Here is a 21,105-nt window from a genome sequence, read left to right on the forward strand (position 1 = left end):
CCCAAGCACACCTGGCACACCCCCTGCGCAGGCCTATGATCCAACCTGATATTGAATTGGTAGTTTATCAAAAACATTGTCAAAGATCGCACTAGTTTTATGTTGCACTCTTTTACTTCCATAATAAAAAATATTACAAAAAAGTTGCATTACTCAGATAGGTACATTATTTATATCAGTGATCATTAAAGCGGACCCCATCCAAAAGGGGAAGCTCCGCATGTCTGCCCCGCCACATTTGGCGAAACAGCGTTACAGCGCCTCTAAAATGAGTGGTGCTTTAACGCTAAAGGCGGGGGGGAGATCTGCTTTAACTTGTGATATGCCTCATACATAACTCCCAACTTTTTGAGATGGGAATGAGGGACACCTATCAGCAAAAGTAGGCAGGCATATGACACACCCCTTGCCACGCCACCTTAAAGGGGAATTGTACAAAAAACAAGATTGGTTAAACCCACAAGTCTTTTTTTATACCACTACTATTCATTTATATTGGCTTTTGGAATTAACAAATGCAACAATTTAGAAATCAGATGAAAGGTTTAGTGCTGGAAAACACTTTTTGATAGATAAAAAGTGCATTTTATATACATCTTTATAGATCAGACCAAAATGAGGGACAAATGAGGAGGAATCAGGAACAGTCCCCGAAATCTGGGACAGATGGGAGCTATGCTCATCAGCTCTCCTCATTGTTAGTGGATCTTGTGTGGCCCATGACCATTCCTCTTCTTCTGTATCACTGCATGTCTCCAGTACTCTGTGATCACACCATCACTGCAGGGGAAGGTCTCCTTGTCCCATGACGTCACCCTCCCGCTGTCACTCGCCCGTACGGGTGACAGATGACGGAGAAGGGACCTGTAGTGAGGTCAGGGGGCGTGTTGCGGTGACGCAGTACACTGAGAGAGGCGGTAGGGGGCGTTGTACGCCCGTCTCGGCGTAGCTCCTCCCCCTCTCTCCCGGCTCCTCTCCTCACACAAGCGATGTCCCGGGGTGAGCAGTGCTGGCGTCAGATGGCAGTTGTTGAGGCGGAGGACGAGTGAACATCTCCCCCAGCTCGGAGCCGGGACTCGGGCCGTCATGTCGGGCATGCAGGATGAAAGCTCGGTGCGGGTGGCTCTCCGGTAGGTGATGTTGTGGGTTGCAGGGGGTGGCTTTGTGCACCTGTACCCCTCTATAGGGGGCGCACACTGCACCTGAGGAGGCCCAGCCTGGCTTCCTGCTCGGGTCACGTGCCCCAGCCCCCTCATTCATGGAGTGCACCTGTCAGGGCCTACCCTGAGTACACAGCAGGGTGGAGGATGTGCGCCCTTCACCTGTCATGGTGACCCCCCCCCCCCCCCCCCCCATATCTGTGTGTGGTCTGAGCTGACATTGCACCTTTACACTGGACTGTGCAATCATTAACCCATTTATTGTCCCCTGTGGGCTTGTTGTCACAGGATCGGGTAAACAATGCTTTCAAGGACTCCTGTGAATGCTAAAAATGTGCTTGTGGTGGTTGATTGTTGTTGAGTGTTACTTTATTGCAGCGCACCATCTGAGGTTGGCATTGTTTGCTTTTTGTTTCTTCTGACCTTTTAATTAATGGGATAGGTTAGCGGCCAGGGAAAGCTGATTTTTGTTCACACAGATAGTGAAATGATCTGGTGACAAGGCCGGGTACTTCTCATCCTCAGGTGCTGGACGATCGTTCAGAGAAATATCACTTTATGGTTCGCTGGATGAGACCCCCGGATGAAAGTGTTCTATCAGAATTGCTGAAAGAGAACCTGTCACAAGCGGGCTTATGGGATATTCAGGTTCACTCCCCTATTAAGTCCAGTGTGTTTTTTTGTTCTGCATCATATTATTATTATTATTATTATTATTATTATTCGCGATTTATGTACCGCCAACAATTTTACGCAGCACTTTACAATGTAGAGGGGGGACAGCACAATTACAGTACGATACAGGAGGGCCCTGCTTGTAGAGCTTACGTTCTAAAGGGAGGGGGTGATGGTACAAAAGGTGATAGATGCAGGGAATGATTTGATGGGGGGGGTGTATCAAATTACATAGGTGAGGTTGAAAAAAGACACAAGTCCATCAAGTCCAACCTATGTATGTGATTATGTGTCAGTATTACATTATATATCCCTGTATGTTGCAGTCATTCAGGTGCTTATCTAATAGTTTCTTGAAGCTATCGATGCTCCCCGCTGAGACCACCGCCTGTGGAAGGGAATTCCGCTCTTATGCCCCGTACACACGGTCGGATTTTCCGATGGAAAATGTTCGATCGGAGCGTGTTGTCGGAAATTCCGACCGTGTGTGGGCTCCATCGGACATTTTCCATCGGATTTTCCGACACACAAAGTTGGAGTGCAGGAGATAAAATTTTCTGACAACAAAATCCGTTGTCGGAAATTCCGATCGTGTGTACACAAATCCGACGGACAAAGTGCCACGCATGCTCAGAATAAATAAAGAGATGAAAGCTATTGGCCACTGCCCCGTTTATAGTCCCGACGTACGTGTTTTACGTCACCGCGTTCAGAACGATCGGATTTTCCGACAACTTTGTGTGACCGTGTGTATGCAAGACAAGTTTGAGCCAACATCCGTCGGAAAAAATCCTAGGATTTTGTTGTCAGAATGTCCGAACAAAGTCCGACCGTGTGTACGGGGCATTACAGTAAAGAACCCTCTACGTAGTTTAAGGTTAAACCTCTTTTCTTCTAATTTTAATGAGTGGCCACGTGTCTTGTTAAACTCTCTTCTGCGAAAAAGTTTCACTTCTATTGTAGGGTCACCAGTACGGTATTTGTATATTGAAATCATATCCCTCTTCTCCAGAGAGAATACGTTCAGTGCTCGCAACCTTTCCTCATAACTAAGATCCTCCAGACCCTTTATTAGCTTTGTTGCCCTTCTTTGTACTCGCTCCATTTCCAGTACATCCTTCCTGAGGACTGGTGCCCAGAACTGGACAGCATACTCCAGGTGCGGCCGGACCAGAGTCTTGTAAGGCGGGAGAATTATCGTTTTATCCCTGGAATTGATCCCCTTTTTAATGCATGCCAATATTCTGTTTGCTTTGTTAGCAACAGCTTGGCATTGGATACCATTGCTGAGCCTATCATCTACTAGGACCCAGGTCCTTTTCCATCCTAGATTCCCCCAGAGGTTATCCCCCCAGTGTATAGATTGCATTCATATTTTTGCCACCCAGATACATTATTTTACATTGAACCTCATTTGCCATGTAGTTGCCCACCACATTAATTTGTTCAGATCTTTTTGCAAGGTTTCCACATCCTGCGGAGAAGTTATTGCCCTGCTTAGCTTAGTATCGTCCGCAAATACAGAGGTTGAACTGTTTATCCCATCCTCCAGGTCCTTTATGAACAAATTAAATAGGATTGGTCCCAGCACAGAACCCTGGGGAACCCCAAATACACATGGACAATATTTAACGTGGATTCCAATGGCCCTAGTTCACACCAGTAGTGTGTGTTTCAGTGTAGTCATCAAATATAGAACATGCTGCAATTTTTTCCTGGGTCCAATATGGCAAAATGCATAAAAAAATGCACATGTCCTTTAAGCAGAACTCCACACAAAAGGGGAAGCTCCACTTGTAAGGTCGTCAACAAAATCAGTATCCGACTCCTATCTGGGCATGCAGCCTGGCAGGCCAGAAAAGGGGGGGGGGGGTGCTTGTCCCCATATTGATGGGGACAAGGGCCTCTTCCCAACAACCCTGGACGGTTGTTGAAGGAAATTTTGGATGATGGACTTTGTAGGCATAAAACAAAGAAGCTTTTTATAAAAAAAAAATATAATAGTTATTACAAAGAGAGAACTAAAAAACACATACATAAAATGCCATATATTCACAGATTGTGCCTATGAGCATATTAATTACACCATCTACATAATCAAATTTGATGTTGAAACATTCGGAAACCCGAGCAATTCACTTTTCACAATAATAGGAGGTTTTGAAGAGACAGTGGGGGGTTTACGAAAGGCAAATCCACTGTGCACTTGGAAGTGCAGTAGATCTGAAATGAGGGGAAGCTCTGCTGATTTTATCATCCAATCATGTGCAAGCTAAAATGCTGTTTTTTATTTTACATGCATGTCCGCCTCGGATCTACAGCGACTTTACTTTCAAGTGCACTTGCAGTGCAAAGTGGATTTTCCTTTAGTAAATAACCCCCAGTGTATCATATAACTCGGCTTGCTCTACATGTTGCGCGTTCAATAACGTTTCCTCAGGAGTTTTTTGGCATATTCTATGAACAAAAGAATAAGCATAAGTTCATCACATTCTACATATATAACTAACAAACATTGATGTGTAATACTGTTGCCCCAATGACCTTGGCAATTCAGACCGTAACCCCCGGCCAAAACCTCCCCACTACCACATGAAAACACATAGAAAAGCCCAAAAAGGGCAGAAAAAAGAAACATTGGCATGGAACATGGGAATTATGGGGACGGGCGTAACATTCAAATTGTTGAATGGACAGTAAATAGGAAGCTTGTCAGCATAAAGATATTATTGTGACCAAATATCTACTTACATTTTTCAAAAAGAAGAAGAAATAGAATAAACTGAGCGGTGGAAAAATGTCCTCGACCATAGTGGACGTTCAGAGAAACAGATCTTCAAGTTGCTTCTTGAAGTGGTCTGTATGTATACATGAATATTATGAATTCAATATTGTATAATTAAAATTGATTTTAATTCAAACAAATATTCTAGAAAGGGGAATAAAGAAAAAAATATAATTATATTCATTGTCTCACCTAATAGAACCAGCTTGTACCAGTTCTCCCGGGGTAGTTGGTGATAGCTGAAACAGACTTTTTTTGGGGGATATTTCCTTTTCTTTTCCTGCTTTGCCTTATTCTCTTTTTTTTTTCCCTCTTTCTCCTTTTGCCCATTCTTCCTTTTCTGCTATAACAACTAACGTTTTTGAACTAATCTCTTTCTTCTTCCAAATTGGCGTGGTGATGCGGTGTACTATGCGGCCGCAAAGCGCTGTCTGGTACAGCCAATCGGTTCTCAGCGGCGCTTTTAGCTGCTATGCTCTGCAGCTGCACCGGACACTCAGACCGCCCCCCGCTCCTATTGGATGCGGGGTGACGGTTCAGAGGTCGGGCGCATGCGCACTAGAGACCGGCCGGGTGTGTGAACGTAATTTCCGGCCGACGGACTGACGTCACTATCGGGGACTGGCGTACAAAGAGACGCTCTGGACTGGCGTCTCTCACGGCTGCTTTTACTCTGTGCGGCGCTGTCATCTGAGTGGGGAGCTCCAGAAACTTCAATGTTCAAGGTAGCTGTCCTATGTTGTAGATGCCATTCCTAAACCGCCATTATCCTAATAGTGAGAGATAGTTCTCTGACTATATATACTGACAAGAGGCTTTTTTCCTTCTGTATCCCCTTAAACAGATGTGTATCGGGGACCATTTATTACTTTCTGGACCACTGGCTTTCATATAGTGGGAGGTTCTCCCAAATTGATTTTACCTATACCTGGCTGTCTGTTTCAGCTATCACTAACTACCCTGGAATATCTGGTACAAGCTGGTTCTATTAGGTAAGACAATGAATATAATTATATTTTTTCTTCCCCTTTCTAGAATATTTGTTTGAATTAAAATCAATTTTAATTATACAATATTGAATTCATAATATTCATGTATACATACAGACCACTTCAAGAAGCAACTTGAAGACCTGTTTCTCTGAACGTCCACTATGGTCGAGGACTTTCTTCCCTGCTCAGTTTATTCTATTTCTTCTTCTTTTTGAAAAATGTAAGTAGATATTTGGTCACAATAATATCTTTATGCTGACAAGCTTCCTATTTACTGTCCAATTTATTTAACAATTTGAATGTTACGCCCGTCCTCATAATTCCCAGAAAAAAAAAGTTGCACTACCGAGCGGTGATCTCCGCCAGACTGCACCTTACTCCAGCCACTGCATCATAATGCTCTGGCTGGTGTGAGTGGACCCTTAATTGGGCAGATCAGCCATTCTCAACCAGGGTTCCTCCAGAGATTGCTAGGGCTCAAATGGATCATGTACATCAGCCTTTCCTTCTGCAGTATGATCCACAGTGGATTGCTTTTCAGAAGTTGTTTGACAGGCGATGAAGCAATATGTTCCTTCCTCACTGTCTTTTATTCCCTAAAAGCCTGTATCACAATGTTACACACAGTTGGAGGGAGGTTGCATTGAGGCCCCGTTCACTGTGACATGGATAGAATTCTTGCATCAAAGATGCAGCAAGTATACAACCTTGTCCAGCTGCCTTTGCAGCTTAAAGTGTAAGTTCACCTTTTCACTGAAAATAAAATGATGAACTAACAACTTACACACCCTCCCCATCACCAGCTATGAAAAGGATGAATAACTTTATTTGCCCACACAGCCAGTGCAGACTTCTTCCTCTTTTTTTGTTTTTTAGGAAAGCCAGGACAGATTAAAGCGATTCTGATTGGTCAATCAGTCGCTTTGATCTGTCCTGGTAGAAGAACGTGGCTTTCAAATCCCTGGAACCCTGCATAGACTGCATGGGGAGCGAAAGCTATTCATCCTCTAAGGTAAGTACAGAGGGGGCCAGGAGGTGGGGAGGGTGTAGGATGTTAGATCACCTTTTTATTTTTTTGTGAAAAGGTGAACTTACACTTTGAAGTGGAAGTAAACTTTTCTGTCTTCTAAGGAAGCTGCCATCTTGGCCTCAGTTTGCTGCACATGTGATCAGTTATGACACCAGTTATTGGATGGTTTGACAGTTTGATTGAGAGCAGAACCAATGTGACAGTTACATTCCCAGCATGTGGGAATGGAACTGTTTTTTTAAACGGTTAAAGCGGAAGTAAACCCATTGATTTTACAGGTTAAAAAAAACGGTTACATTCCTGTCACTTGTCGGGAATGTAACTGTCACATTGGTTGTGTTCTCAACCAAACTGTCAAACCATCAAATGGCTGGTGTCATAACTGATCACGTGAGTAATCATGGCAGTTGATGATTAAACAAAGGCCAAGATGGCAGCTTCCTTGGCTGAAAATAATAGGTGGGTTTACTTCTACTTTAAATCAGTGAGTTTAGTTCCACTTTAACGGAGGGAGGTTGGGATGTTTAACCACCTATTTTTCCTGCCACTACCCAGGACTGGGTTTTAAGCACTTCGGGTAAAAAAAAAGGAAAAAACAACGCTCTATATTTTCACACAGAGTTAAAAAAATGAGTTCAAAACGGACATCAACACACATCAAAAACCATGTCAATGCGCAAAGCAAACACATGTTGATGCATGACAATGCAACTCCCTGTAACAAAAAAAAACCCTCTATGCACACAAATAGATCTCAATGGTCTCTGAATGGCAATTTATAGGGATGTAATAATTCAGGCTTGGCGTGTGAGTGTCTACTCCATAAAATGAATTGAGGAAGGGGAGGTATTTAAAGGAAACATACATTGAGAGAAATATGTGGGCTGCTTTTAAGTGATTATGTTCCTAAAATACTAGTTGCCTGGCTGTCTGATAGTTGGTACCTTTTTGAGTCGCTGCTCTGAAACTAGTGTGTAGATCAGAAATGGTGCCCCATTGTTGGGGTCAGTGCCAGGAATGGTGCCCCATTGTTGGGGTGGGTGCGAGCAGTGGTGCCCCATTGTTGGTGTGAGGAATAGTGAAAGTGTTTAAAGATTAACACAAATGTCTCCCAGGCCAGTCAAAGCAACAGGCTTGTTTTATTGCAACCCTCCTCAGCAGCATGTACTCACCTTTCCATTTCTGCAGTCTGCTATTTTAATGCCCTGGATTGGCCAAGTGTTTGCCTGTGAAGGCAAAAGGGTGTGCAGATCTAGACAGCTCTGGCATTCTTTGCTATTTCCTCCAATGGTATCTCTGCTCTAATAGTAGCCATACACTGCTCAGAGATTAATTGGATTTCTCATCTGTGCTGAAAGTGTGGCTGGAGAAATCTCCACTGCCATCTTTTGTATTTAGGCAGCCGTGTCACCTGCGTCTGCCTGAATCTGGTTAAATTATTATTATTATTATTATTATACAGGGTTTATGCAGTCGCTGTTCGGTCAAATGTTTTCCACCTGGCTTGGTTGATTTTTATTTGTCAAGCTAGGTGGTGCCTGCAGGGCCACCCACTGCTCAAATTACAGTCGATTCAGCAGTAATCGGTTGAAACGTAAGTTGTCTACAGTTCAAGAGCTGAACCCCATACTGCTTGTGCTCATTAACTGAGGACTGTCTATTAAAGAGATACTAAACACACACTGTTAAAAGAGAAGTTCAGCCAAAGCTCGTCTGGCTGTACTTTGCCTGTGGAACACAGGAGTGCAGTTCGTTCTGCACTCCTGTGACCAGTTTTAGCCCACTGTCTGCTGATGTCACAGAGGTGGTCTAGACTCGGGAAAGATCGCGACCATGTGGTTGGGAACCACCCAGATGCCTGGATCGGTACCTGGCTCAGCCCCTCAGTGAGCCACTGAGAGCCTGAGCCAGCTGCTCCCACCCCCTTCACAGCTCAGCGCTCCAGTGAGCATGGAGAGGGCAGAGCAGAGAGCCTGTGTCTGGCAGTCATCAGCTTTTTGCTCATGGAGAATGGAAAGATTCAGCGGTCTTTGATCGGTCCGTTTTCAGCCTTAGAGCCGGCGGGGTACAGATGCAGCATCGGACCGATGTTGCATCTACCTAGGTAAGTATAATTAAAAAATAAAACCTAAATTTCTCTTTTAAATTTCCATGATCCCTTTTCTTTCTGTATGTAAATGATAGCACTGTATATATATATTTTTTTTAATAACATCTAAGTATCTTTCCCTAATCCAATATACAGCTGTCACATGACCCAGATCTTTCCCAGCCTGTCTGCAGGGAAACATAAGCAGGAGGAGCTTCTAGTCCTCTGCTACTAGTCATGTGTTAAAAAAACAGCCTTTGGAATACAACATAAAAAAGAAAACAAAAAAAACACAAAACAAATTGAATATCAATAAACTGTTTTTAATTGTCATGCAAATATATATTTGAAATCAAATCTTTATTATTTTTTGGCAATAACGTGTTGTGGGCAGATTTCTGCCAGTCACAGGCTGTGTCACGCCCCTGCAGCCTGTGTCTTAAGCTGGCCATACTTTATACAATTTTCTTGTTCAATTTCCTTTAGATTTACCTCCAACTATATAGTACAATGGCCTGCCTGATTGCATACAAACTGAAAGTGTTTAGGTCTGACTTCATATTATATTATTCTGGTAAATCCTAAAGGAAAATTGTACTAGAAAATGTCATAATGTATGGCCAGCCTTAGAAAAACAAGAAGGTGGAGCCTCCATCAATCAAGATTTAATATCCTACCCTCATTGTGTTTAGCTGGTTAGTGGGCATGGAGGAGGAGGGAGTGTGCTGTTATTTACCAGAGTGTATACACCCACATGTATGACTCTATAGTCAAATGGGGCGCTCAGATGTGATAGGGAGGATATCTTTACGGTAGAAATACACTGAAAACTGAGCATGTGCAGAGCTGCCAACACTGCTCTGCAAAATCCCCAACTGCTTTGGGGAGATGGGGAACAGCAGGATCAACCAGGTTTTTTTTTTTCTTTTTCAGAATACAGAAAATAAAACTCATAGTGACTGAGTAGTTATGACCAGCATGTAGGACAGCATTTGTTGATCATTTTTTATGATATGTGTTTAATGACACTTTACATTTGGCTGGATTAGCAGGCCATCCAATCAGGTCTATGGTTATTTTATCTATTGCTCTGTCATTTGCAGCCCAGATCTAAATATCAGTATGCAGCTTTTGCAGTAGAAACGCTTGATGATGACAAAGCAAGTTTTATTGTACATGATTGCATTAGTCTGAATGGCAGCAAGCATGTGCCCATGATCCAGTTGGAGCACAAAGAGGTTTACTCAGGGTTTATGAGATTGCAGATGAAATGCAAGTTGGATGATTTTCTTTAAATGATAACAAAGATACAGTACAATTTAAACATGCAACATTGTGTGAATGCATTCACTGTTCATATAATCATCTGTAACCTAATTCCTTATTTACCTTGTGCCAACAGTCATGTATTCTAGGAAGATAAAGCAAGAGTTTGTTGGTATGTGGATCATAATTGGCAGTCTATGAGATGGTACTGCTTGCCAGGTCTTCGTTCGCAATATCTATATCTATATTTTGATTAAAGGGAACCTGTCAGTTTTGGTATTTAAAGTGACGCTAAACAATATTCTTATTTAAAAAATAAATAAACCATACAGATCCACTACCTAATGGCTCTGTAATCTATTTTTTATGAAAACATTTGGTACTTCTTAAAATGTCCTCAGTGATGTGAGTTTTTAGTGCATGTCAGTTGTGGTAACGTACACCGCTGTTTGCACACTGCAAATCCCATAGTTCAGGGTTCTTATGCCGCGTACACAGGATCGGAATTTCCGTCAGAAAAAACTTTGATGGTTTTTCAGACGGAATTCCGCTCAAGCTTGCCTTGCATACACACGGTCACACAAAAGCTCTATGAACTTTGGACCGCAAGAACGCGGTGACGTACCACACTACGACGGGCCGAGAAAATGAAGTTCAGTGCTTCCGAGCATGCGTCGAATTGTTTCCAAGCATGCTTCGTTTTTTGCCCGTCCGAATTGCATACAGACGGTCGCATTTTCAGATAGGAACTTTTCCCGACCGAAAAATAGAGAACATGCTCTCAATATTTTGCTGGCTGGAATTCCACCAGCAAAAGACCGATGGAACATACACACTGTCGCATTTTCCGTCAAAAAGCTCTCTTTGGAGTTTTGCTGGCGCCATTTCCGATCGTGTGTACGGGGCTTAAGTCTATTTCAGGAGTGAGCAAGATAGGTTGGCAATGTGCCTACATAAAGTGGAACCATGGATAATGTATGTAGCTACCCTCTAGGTCTAACAGGTAGGGATGCACCAAATGGGTTTTTTGGTGCCGAAACCGATACCAAAAATGAAAAATACACTAGGCCAAAAACCGATACCAAAAAAGCACCGATACTGAAAGTGACTGTTTGTTTGTTTTTTTAAAAATATTTTCATACAGGAGATGGTCAGATATTGGGGACATGGTACAAGAGATGGTCAGAGACTGGGGATATGGTACAGGAGATGGTCAGAGACTGGGGATATGGTACAGGAGATCAATGCAGCCTCACCAGTGCCCGTCAGGTGCAGCCAGCCAGTGTCCCCTAGTGCAGCCAGCCAGTGTCCCCCATTACAGCCAGCCTGTGCAGGGGAAGAGAGAGGAGAGCCGCCGCCTGGTTGATTAGAGCGCCGGGAACATCACAGCTTTCATTTAAATAGCTGTGTGTTCCCCGCCGCGTGCTGTCACATACAGCCCCTCGCCCCTGGGACGGGTGATCTGTCTATCAAAGTTTCCAGGACAAGGGGGAGGAGCTGTATGTGACGGGGCGCGGCGGAGAACACACAGCTATTGAAATGAAAGCTGTGATGTTCCCGGAACTCTAATCAACCAGGCGGCGGCTCTCCTCTCTTCTACGCTATAGGAAGCCCCCGTGATAGGTGGCACCAGGGAGCGGGGGGCGGAGCCCCGCCCCATCCAGGCCCCGCCACGTCCAGGCCCCGCCACGTTTTCGGTTCCATTATCGGCCGTTTTTCTCTTTTGGCAAATTGCCGAACAGGCCATTTTCGGCCGATATGTTTCGGCGGCCGAAATTTCAGTGCATCCCTACTAACAGGAAGTAGGATTGCAGCAACTAAAAAAGGAATTCAGGGGAGACTGAGAGCAACAGAAGGTACGTTTTTGAGTTAGGAATATATATTAGAATTCTTTAAGAGCCATCATTGTTATCCTCTCTTTAAAGGAGCATGCACCAGGACTGTTATCCTTGACCTTTATTCAGTGACCTGGAACAAACATTCTACCAGTGAAGTTGCAGCACACCTAATATGCATGTACTTTTTCAAGTTAGGCCTCTTTCACACAGGCTTTTTGGTCAGGTCTGCCTGTCAGTTTTTCAGGCGGACCTGATCGTACACTTAATTCACCTCCTATGGAGCGGCAGATGTCAGCGGTGACATGTTCGCTGACATCCACCGATATCCGATCGTGTCTGTGAAATCCAGAAGGATGGTGACCCTGTTTTCCATCCGTCTGAAAGATCTGATCAGATGAAAACTGACAGGCGGTCCGTTTTCATCCGAACTCCCCATAGAGGAGAGTGGGGATCTGACAGGTCTGTCTCAGCACAGTGAGCGGAGACGGACCTGTCATCCGCCTGCTTAGCGGGGATCAGCGAATCAATTTCCCCCGCTGAGCAAAGCGGAGTCCATCGGGCAGACCGCACGTGTGAAAGAGCATATACACACAGGTCGGTCTCCGTTGAAGTCTGCCAGCTCAAGAATATGTCCACTGAGCAGGCAAAGTGGTAGCACTGGCAGTGCTATCCAAGAAAACAGTTTGCCTGGGAAAGTTCATTCAATTTATTTACCTTAACCTCACCCTTGTCATCTTGTGCTGCTGTCACATGGTGATTCTGTGCTGTACAAGTTCCTTTCTCTGTATATGAGTCTGATGAATCAAAGTGTTTGTACGAAGCATTGACCTGACCTACAAGTACAGGTCCTTCCTTATCCTGTCAAAAGTTTTACCTATTGACAGCAGAACATTCTCATCCCTTAGTACAAACAGTTTGCAACATGAAGAAGCAGATGATGGACAGTAGTGCTAAAGCTGACCATTCACTATACTGTCTGATTGTGCAATCTCCTTTATTTCTACTATCAACTATGCAATGCAAGGACCTGCCTGATGAATGGATCATTTAGGTATGTCCTCATATTATATCGTTTTGGTAAACCTGAAGGAGGTTAGACAGAGATTGTATAGTGTACAGCCAGTTTAAGGCTAATCGCGTATCCCATTGAATTCATATACTGTATATACTCGAGTATAAGCCGAGTTTTTCAGCACATTTTTTTTTTTTTGTGCTGAAAATGCCCCCCTCGGCTTATACTCGAGTCAAGCACTTTTCTGCAGCAGAAAATGACATTTTCCGAACCGACTTTGGGGCCACTTGGTGCTAGGAACCCCAAATTTGGTGTGCAAACCCAGTGGAACTAGCACTACACCATATCCAAAGCTAGGGTTCCTAGCACCAGATATGAGATACAGGGCCCCAAAGTCGGTTCAGAAAATGTCATTCTCTGCTGCAGAAAAGTGCTTGACATTTTCCGAACTGACTTTGGGGCCCCGTATCTCGGGCCCTCTTGGTGCTAGGAACCCCAGCTTTGTTGTGCTCGTTCCACTGGGTTTGCACACCAAATTTGGGGTTCCTAGCACCAAGTGGCCCCGAGATACGGGGCCCCAAAGTCGGTAAACTGTGTCCATCTGCAGCAATGTCCTTTCGGGACCCTTTGGGTCCAGAGACCCCAAATTTTGGCTGCAGCTAGGGGGCATATAGGAACCCTTAACCACCAAGTTTGAAGTTTGGGGGACATGAGGCTGCAAATGGGCATTGTTGACCCTCTTCTCCACTTACAGTAGCTGCACATTTCTCACCCTAGGCTTATACTCGAGTCAATAAGTTTCAGAGATTTTTTTGTGGTAAAATTAGGTGCCCCGGCTTATATTTGGGTCGCCTTATACTCAAGTATATACGGTATTTATCTTTTATTTTTGGTTAGTAGTAGTAGGATGAACCATGACAGATCATTGTCTTGTAGCAGTAATAAGGCAAAGAAAAATATTAGCATAATGTACTGTAGTTGTAAGATATTGAATAAACTATTGTACATGTGATCTTATGCTCTTGTATCTCATACATCTTTTGACTGTATTAGTAGACTGTGTATTTCATCAGTTGGGAGAGGACAGTATTATTTGATGCTTCACCTTGAGTACTTCCTGAGCTACTTCCTGTGGCTTACCAAATAGTGTACTGATGTAAATGTCTTAATACAAGAATCATCTTAAAAGTGCAGAATAGTCATCTCAGATTTGAGATATGATGTGGATCTGTTCAACATCTAGTCTAGCACTGCAACTGTTTGTGTCACCGTTAGACACAGTAACATTAATGCCACTGTTAAATAATTCAAATTGGTAAATAGGGAAGTCTAGTCACTTTCAGTGTGCTGTCATAGTTACAGCGAGCTTTTAGGCAAAGTAGCTGGCTTAGTGATGAAGGCCTTTCAATTATGCAACCTACATTCTACACTCTTGAAGAGGAACTCGGTTTTAAAAAAAAAAAAAAAAAAAAAAAAAAGGGTTATTGCTCTGAAACTTCATTAGATGCAAGATGTGCTTAAATTGACCTGTCAGCCATGTTTAAAATAGAAGTCCTGCATGAGAGCAGGTGTCACAAGATGCATGTTACTTTTTTAGTAGCTGTAAAATGCTTCTTAATGTGCCTTTTTGAAGGCAGTTAGTTTCACACTGTTCCTGGGAGGTCTGACTTCATGACCAAAGCGGACTATACATTGTTAGATTTCTTTCATTCAGCCTGCAGACTAAATTAATGAAATCTAACCGATTCCTCTATCCATGCAAACCAGTGGGGATGGGGGGATCCTTCTGCTGGGTTATTGTATTGTATACTTGTCTCAATCCAGAGCATGAAGGGGGTTATTTACTAAAGCTAGGGAGTGCAAAATGAGTCACATTTCTGCATAGGAACCAATCGGCTTCTTACCTCAGCTTGTTCAATTAACCAATAAAACCTGTAAGCTGATTGGTTTCTATGCAGAGCTGTGACTAATATTGCACTCTCTAGCTTTAGTAAATAAACCCCCAGGTGTCATTTCTGTCTGCTTCCTTCCTCTATCATCACAAGTCACCTCTGACAAGTTATTTATTTATTTTTTTTCGGGAGAGAGAGCTCCAGCACACACCCTGTGATTGGACAGCCTCAGCTCTGTTCCTGTGTGCTTTGTGAAAGGGGATGTGTCCTTTCCCTCCAATCAGCTCTCAGAGCTCTCCTCCCTGAGCTCTGCAGTGTGTAACTTCAGTTTCCGCTCCCATTTTTTTCTGAACACTCATCCTTTTTAAAACTTTCCAATCTTCCTGGTTTGGCCAGCCCCATTACTACTCCCCCTTCACCTTTCTTTTCTATAGTGGCACCTTTCTCTTACAGCGTGCTGTGGCGATACCCTTGTTTGCACTCTCCCTGCTGGCTGTGTGCATTAATGCGCACACACACAGGCCCACGGCAAGCCACTCCTCTTGCTCCCTAAAACTAATTAAAGGACAGTGGATGGTGACTCATTGTCCTTCAATGACCTCATATTCGGCAAGCGTGGACCTGACAGTAAGTTTGAAGAGCTGCTAAAGGACTTTGGGCCAGCAAATTGTCTGCTTATCTTAGAGCTTCAAGTTCATTAAAAAAAAAATAAAGGTTTGAGTTTAATTCTTACTAAAGGCTAAGCATACACGTAATCTATACGGTCTCCCCACTCTCCTTCCCCCATGGCCTGGAGCTGTATGATGTGACTCAGCATTGTGAGATGTTTGAGAGCATGCAACATTGCAGAGAGTGGCCAGGGGACCAATAGATCCACAGACAGAGATCACACATTATATTTATGTATAAATAATAATATAAATGACAGTATTATTTAGAAAGCTACAGATACATTTCATGCTTATTTTGGTATCTGATTTTATTTTCCATGATTGTACTATAGACTGTGATCACATTTACCAGAATGTCCAGTATTTTCTCATCCACTCTGCATCTTCAGGTTAATTATTCATGGATTCTGGAAGAACAAAAACATTGCCGTGTGCATTGTCACTGTAGACTGCACTTAAAAATTGATGGCTTTTTTTTTTGCTTGGTGCAACATTCATACTTTTAGTTTTGGTGTGTATTTACTGGTGAGGGGGGTTGTTTGCACACTTCCATTTTCTTATTTTGCAGTGTCTGTTGTTAGTTGTCTGACCTGTTGTGAAAACATTAACAGTGTGTTTTTGGAGGTTTGTTATTGCTTAAGCATCTTCCCACAGCAAGAAAAACAGACCTTGTTACAGAAAAGCAAGCCATAGAAAAGAGACTTAAAGGGTAAGTTCACCTTTACAGGAAAAATGAAAAGACAAGCTAGCTCCAAATATCCTGATTGCCCCTCCAGTGGCTGTGATGCCCCGTGCCACTGTTGTAGCAGTTTGCATATCACAATACATGCCTCCAGAATGAGTATCTATTATAATGTTTGCAATGACCATGCTGTCCAATGAGATGTGCATCTTAGGCTTTTTTTCTTCCTGTAAGATGTCCCCAAAAAAAGAAATGCTTCTCGTTGGTTGGAATTGCCATGCTGATTAATAAGTGTTTGTCATAGTGAGTATTATAATATATACTGATTCTGGGGCTGTGTATTGCGGTGTACGATGTACAGACTGCAGCACAGGGCATCAAGGCTGTTAATGTGCAGTGGGATCTGTAGGAATGGCCGATATATTTGAAGTTGGTTCACCTTTTCATTTATAGTGAAAAGGTGAACTTACTCTTTTAAAAAGAGTCATGAACCGCAAGTCTAGACAAAACTTTAGGGCTAGAAACTTGGTCAAGTTTTAAATGCTGTCAGTCACACAGAGATTTTTCTATCAAGTTGTAATTGCTATCTGTCTCCCTGAAAATAAATGTTTTAACAATGGACTACTTTGTTGTACTGGTGACACCTCCTGCTCTACTTGATACCCATAGCATGGAGAGGAAGCGAAGAACAATTTCCCTAAAGAGGACACAACAGTAAAAAGTTTAGCGTTCCTAACTGTCTAGAGCTGGGCTTTGACAAAATAGCTTCTAAGAATAGTTAGTCTCCTGCATAGCCAATTGAAAGTGATATTAAAGTCTTTGTTTTTTTTTAAATAACAAACATGTTATACATACCTGCTCTGTGTAATGGTTTTGCACAGAGCAGCCATGATTGGCCTCTTCTTGGGTCCCCCGTCTGTACTCCTGGCCCCTACCTCTGCCAAGTGCCCCCAGAGCAAGCAGCTTGCTCTGGCTGCACCCACGCAGGCTCTGCATGTCCATTCACGCATAGAGCCATGGCTTGGCCCCTCCCCTTCTATCTCCTCATTGGTGAGATCCAAAGCTTTTTCTGGATGCCAGATTGCTGGCAGAAAACTCTGGTCGAAAAACGTGCTTTTAACAGCGTTTTGTACTAGCGTTTTTTATGAGCGTTTTTTAGCGTTTATTGGCGTTTTTAATAAAAATATATAGAGGACACTCCAAAAATCCCACAATGTATTCCAAACTCCCACAATGCATTGAAAAAATAGAACGCCGAACGCTAATTAACGCACGTTTATGAGCGTTTATTGGCATTTGGTGTTTTTTGGCAGTGAAAAATGGCACTTCAGAAATGAAGTTCACCAAAAAAAAAAGGGGAATCGGTGTGGTGCTCTGGGATCAACATATCCTGCCAGTTCCTGCCAGCGTACACCAGCGGCCGTGCGATCAGCGTGGCTGTCTTGTGTGAATGAGCCCTAAAGGTTGAGTATATCTCAATTTCAAAATGTAAATAAAATGATACACATGCAGTGTGTTATACATCCTTGCTATGTAGATGCTGTAAGTTTATTACTTTCTTCCACATATAATTCTTTAGTGTAAGCACAGTGTAGTGACACAAGTTTTTATATGAGTAGATCAAAGTGCTGCTACACACCAGAGCACTTTGTTATGATGCGTTGCCACACGTGGTAGACACTCGGCAATGGCTAAACAGAAGCTGAGAACACGCCTTAGGGTCATGTGTGTCCTATAAGAAACTAGTTTCAAAGGTTATATAATCTGTAAACTGTTTGTTTTTATATGTATGTAAAAAGTCCTCTTATCGATTTTAAACCTAAAATATCATTTATGTACATGGGGACAGCCATATTTCTCATTACATGTGCAGGCTCTAATTCCTGCTTTTGCAGTGCTACATGATGTGAGGGCTCATTCATGCGAAAGCTCAGCCCTGTGAAGCGTGAAGAGCCATTTGTTGGGGCCCATTCACATTAGGAACTGCATGTGAACCGCACAAGAACGCTGTGTGGTTCCTGTGTGATTCACATGCAGTTTTGTGCAGTGCAATTTTCAGTCCTATTAATTTTGAATGGGTTGAAATTGCACCGCACCAATAGTAGTGCATGCACTACTTTTTTAGAACGCACGGCAACCACATCGCATGGCACTTTTGTACCGTGCCGTCACGGCTTTCCCGCACACTGCAATCTAGTACGAGCAGGCCCTTCTTTTTTGTGTTAGTGCTGATATGAGTGCTGGCAGTCCATATAAATTTAATTTTTATGCATCGGCTGTATGAACTGACCTACATAGCCAAATTTGGCAGGTACTCGGGATAGATGTCCCATTTTTGCACTATTGCCATCTAAAATTTTGTTATCCTTTTAAAAAAGATCTTTGCCCAAAGTGTATGAATCCAGATTGATTACAAGCTAATGGATGCTTGCTTAGTTTGATGTATTGCTGCTCATGTCTTTTTTTTTTTCTGCTTGCTCATCCTGTTACTCCCTGTATTGGTATTAAAGGATTACTCATTGAAGTCCATGACACTGACATTTTATTAACTAGTATAAACTGCAAGAGATTTCAGTTTTATTTTTTTAAAGACCAGGAGGACTGCAGATGTGCAGTGGAGGCAGGGGCGGTTGGGGCTGTGCGTGCTCTGTGTCTGAATCGCCTCCTTTTCATCTGTGTGCTGTCAGTCAGTCTGTCTCCTTGTCCAGCATGGTTGTATAGGGGGGGGGGGGGGGGATGGGGTGAGCTAACTGATTACACTGCTAAGCAAATGCTGTGCAGATTTTCAGTGGAGCAAGTGCAATGTGCACTGGGTCACTTAGGATGTTTATCTTGTGAAATTTGTTTCTTTAAATTGCATGTGAAAATCCTATGCCTTAGGCTGGGTTCACACTGGTACGACAGGACAGTCATACCACACTGGATCCTACTCTGCCCTGCGACTTGAAGTCCGACTTCAATGAACCGGATCTGACTTTGATCCCAACAATACCAGGCCTTTTGAGTCTGGTATGAATGTTTAGGGGAAACCCCCACGCCAAGTAAAAAAAAAAAAAAGCATAGGGTTCCCCCTCAAAGATTATACCAGACCCTTCGTTCTGGATTTTAAGGGGAACCCACATGGCAAAAAGACAGCGTGGTGTCCCCCCCCCCCCCCCCCCCCCCAATCCATACCATACCCTTTTTCAAGCATGCAGCCTGGCAGGTCGAGAACGGGAGTGGGGACGAGTGAGCGCCCCCCTCCTCCTATACCATAGCAGGCCACATGCCCTCAGTATGGGGGGTGGATGCTTTGGGGCAGGGGGGGCCCTGTGCCCCCCACCCCAAAGCACCTTGTGGGGACAAGGACATCTTCCCGACGACCCTGGCCAGTTGTTGTCAGGGTCTGCGGATGGGGGCATATTGGAATCCGGAAGCCCCCTTTAACAAGGGGGCCCCCAGATCCTGTCCCCCCACCTTATGTGAATGAGTATGGGGTACATTGTACCCCTACCCATTCACCCAAAAGAAGTGTCAAAAATAAAAACCAATACACAGGTTTTTGACAAAGTAATTTATTAAAGTAGCTCTGACGTCTCTTCTCCTTCTGATGTCTTCATCCTCCGGTTCTTCTCCCTCTGCTGATGACATCTTCCTCCGGTTTGGCTCTTCTCCCGCTGCCGGTTCTCTTCTCTCCGCTGTCTTCTCTCGCTGTCGGTTCTCTTCTCTCCGCTGTCTTCTCTCGCTGCCGGTTCTCTTCTCTCCGCTGTCTTCTCTCGCTGCCGGTTCTCTTCTCTCCGCTGTCTTCTCTCGCTGCCGGTTCTCTTCTCTCCGCTGTCTTCTCTCGCTGCCGGTTCTCTTCTCTCCGCTGTCTTCTCTCGCTGCCGGTTCTCTTCTCTCCGCTGTCTTCTCTCGCTGCCGGTTCTCTTCTCTCCGCTGTCTTCTCTCACTGCCGGTTCTCCTCTCTCCACTGTCTTCTCTCGCTCCCAGTTCTCCCTCAGATCTTCACCCCAGGGCCAATCAGCACTGACCTGACAGAGGGCCAGGGGTCTTGCATTCTCTTTTTTTGTTTTTTTGTTTTTGTTTTTTTTTTTTCTCCCGAAACCCCCCCCCCCCCATTTGAGAGAGAGAGCTCTAACGCAACCTCACGGTGTTGGTAATCCCTTCCTACTATTTCTAGTGAATCTATAGCCTGTCGCAATAGGTAACTTCAATCTTAATTAGGATGCTTCATTTAGGGTGAGTTTTCTGCTTTGTCCTCCCACACCTCAGCTGCCTGGTTGGAGGCCTTAAATTTAGCCCAGTCTCTCCATGTCTCCTCATACTCCTCCATCTCCGTTCCTTCACTGTACCTCAGATATTCCATATGATAGATTTCGTCTATTTTGTCGAGCCACTCCCGCATTGAAGGTCTCATACTGTCTCGCCAGTGTCTAGGGATGAGACTCTTGGCCGCATTGAGGAGGTGTGGTGTTAGGCTTTTACGGTAGTTTTTGGATGGTGTATTGCTACCATGGTGCAGGCAAACCCAGGGGTCGTCCGGGATTTTCTTGTTGGTTATCAAGTTTGTGGTCTCTCGCACCTCCTCCCAGAATTTTTTTATTTCTGGACACGACCACCAGATATGCGCTGCTGTCCCAACTTCCCCGCACCCCCTCCAGCAGAACTGCGAAGTCTCATCCTGCATTTTATGTGCTAAGTCCGGAGTGATGTACATTCTGGCCATAACTCTATAGTTCATCTCCGCAATCCTATAGTTTACTGACATGCCATTTACTCTACTCAGAATTCTCCTCGCCTCATTGTCACTGATCTTATTTCCTAATTCCTCCTCCCATTTCCCAAGAAATCTTGGTCGGCCTGTCTCTCCCATTTCTATCAGGCTTCTGTATATTCTTGACATTCCTCCCCTCCTATTTTTCTTTATGAGTGCTTTCTCAAGGGGGTAGAGATCTTCTATTGAACTAATTGGCTGCGGGAGTGACTCCACAAAATGTTTGAGCTGCCTGTATTTCCAGCTGTCCATCACCAGCC

General features: G+C 43.9%; 1 protein-coding gene across 7 annotated transcripts in view; it reads left to right on the forward strand.

The window, feature by feature from the left end:
* Positions 1–915: 915 nt before the first annotated feature.
* The window catches only part of KIF21A (kinesin family member 21A), a 279,203-nt gene continuing 259,013 nt past the window's right edge, over positions 916–21,105 (forward strand). For 6 of the 7 annotated variants that reach the window (XM_073619687.1, XM_073619690.1, XM_073619692.1 and 3 more), the window contains exon 1: positions 916–1,130. In XM_073619687.1, coding sequence (XP_073475788.1) covers positions 1,087–1,130 — 44 coding nt within the window. In that variant the 5' untranslated portion in view covers positions 916–1,086. The remainder of the gene's footprint in view (positions 1,131–21,105) is intronic. The other variant, XM_073619689.1, reaches the window with a different exon arrangement.

Source organism: Aquarana catesbeiana, linkage group LG03 (genome assembly GCF_042186555.1).
Source record: "Aquarana catesbeiana isolate 2022-GZ linkage group LG03, ASM4218655v1, whole genome shotgun sequence".
In the NCBI taxonomy this organism is placed as follows: domain Eukaryota; kingdom Metazoa; phylum Chordata; class Amphibia; order Anura; family Ranidae; genus Aquarana; species Aquarana catesbeiana.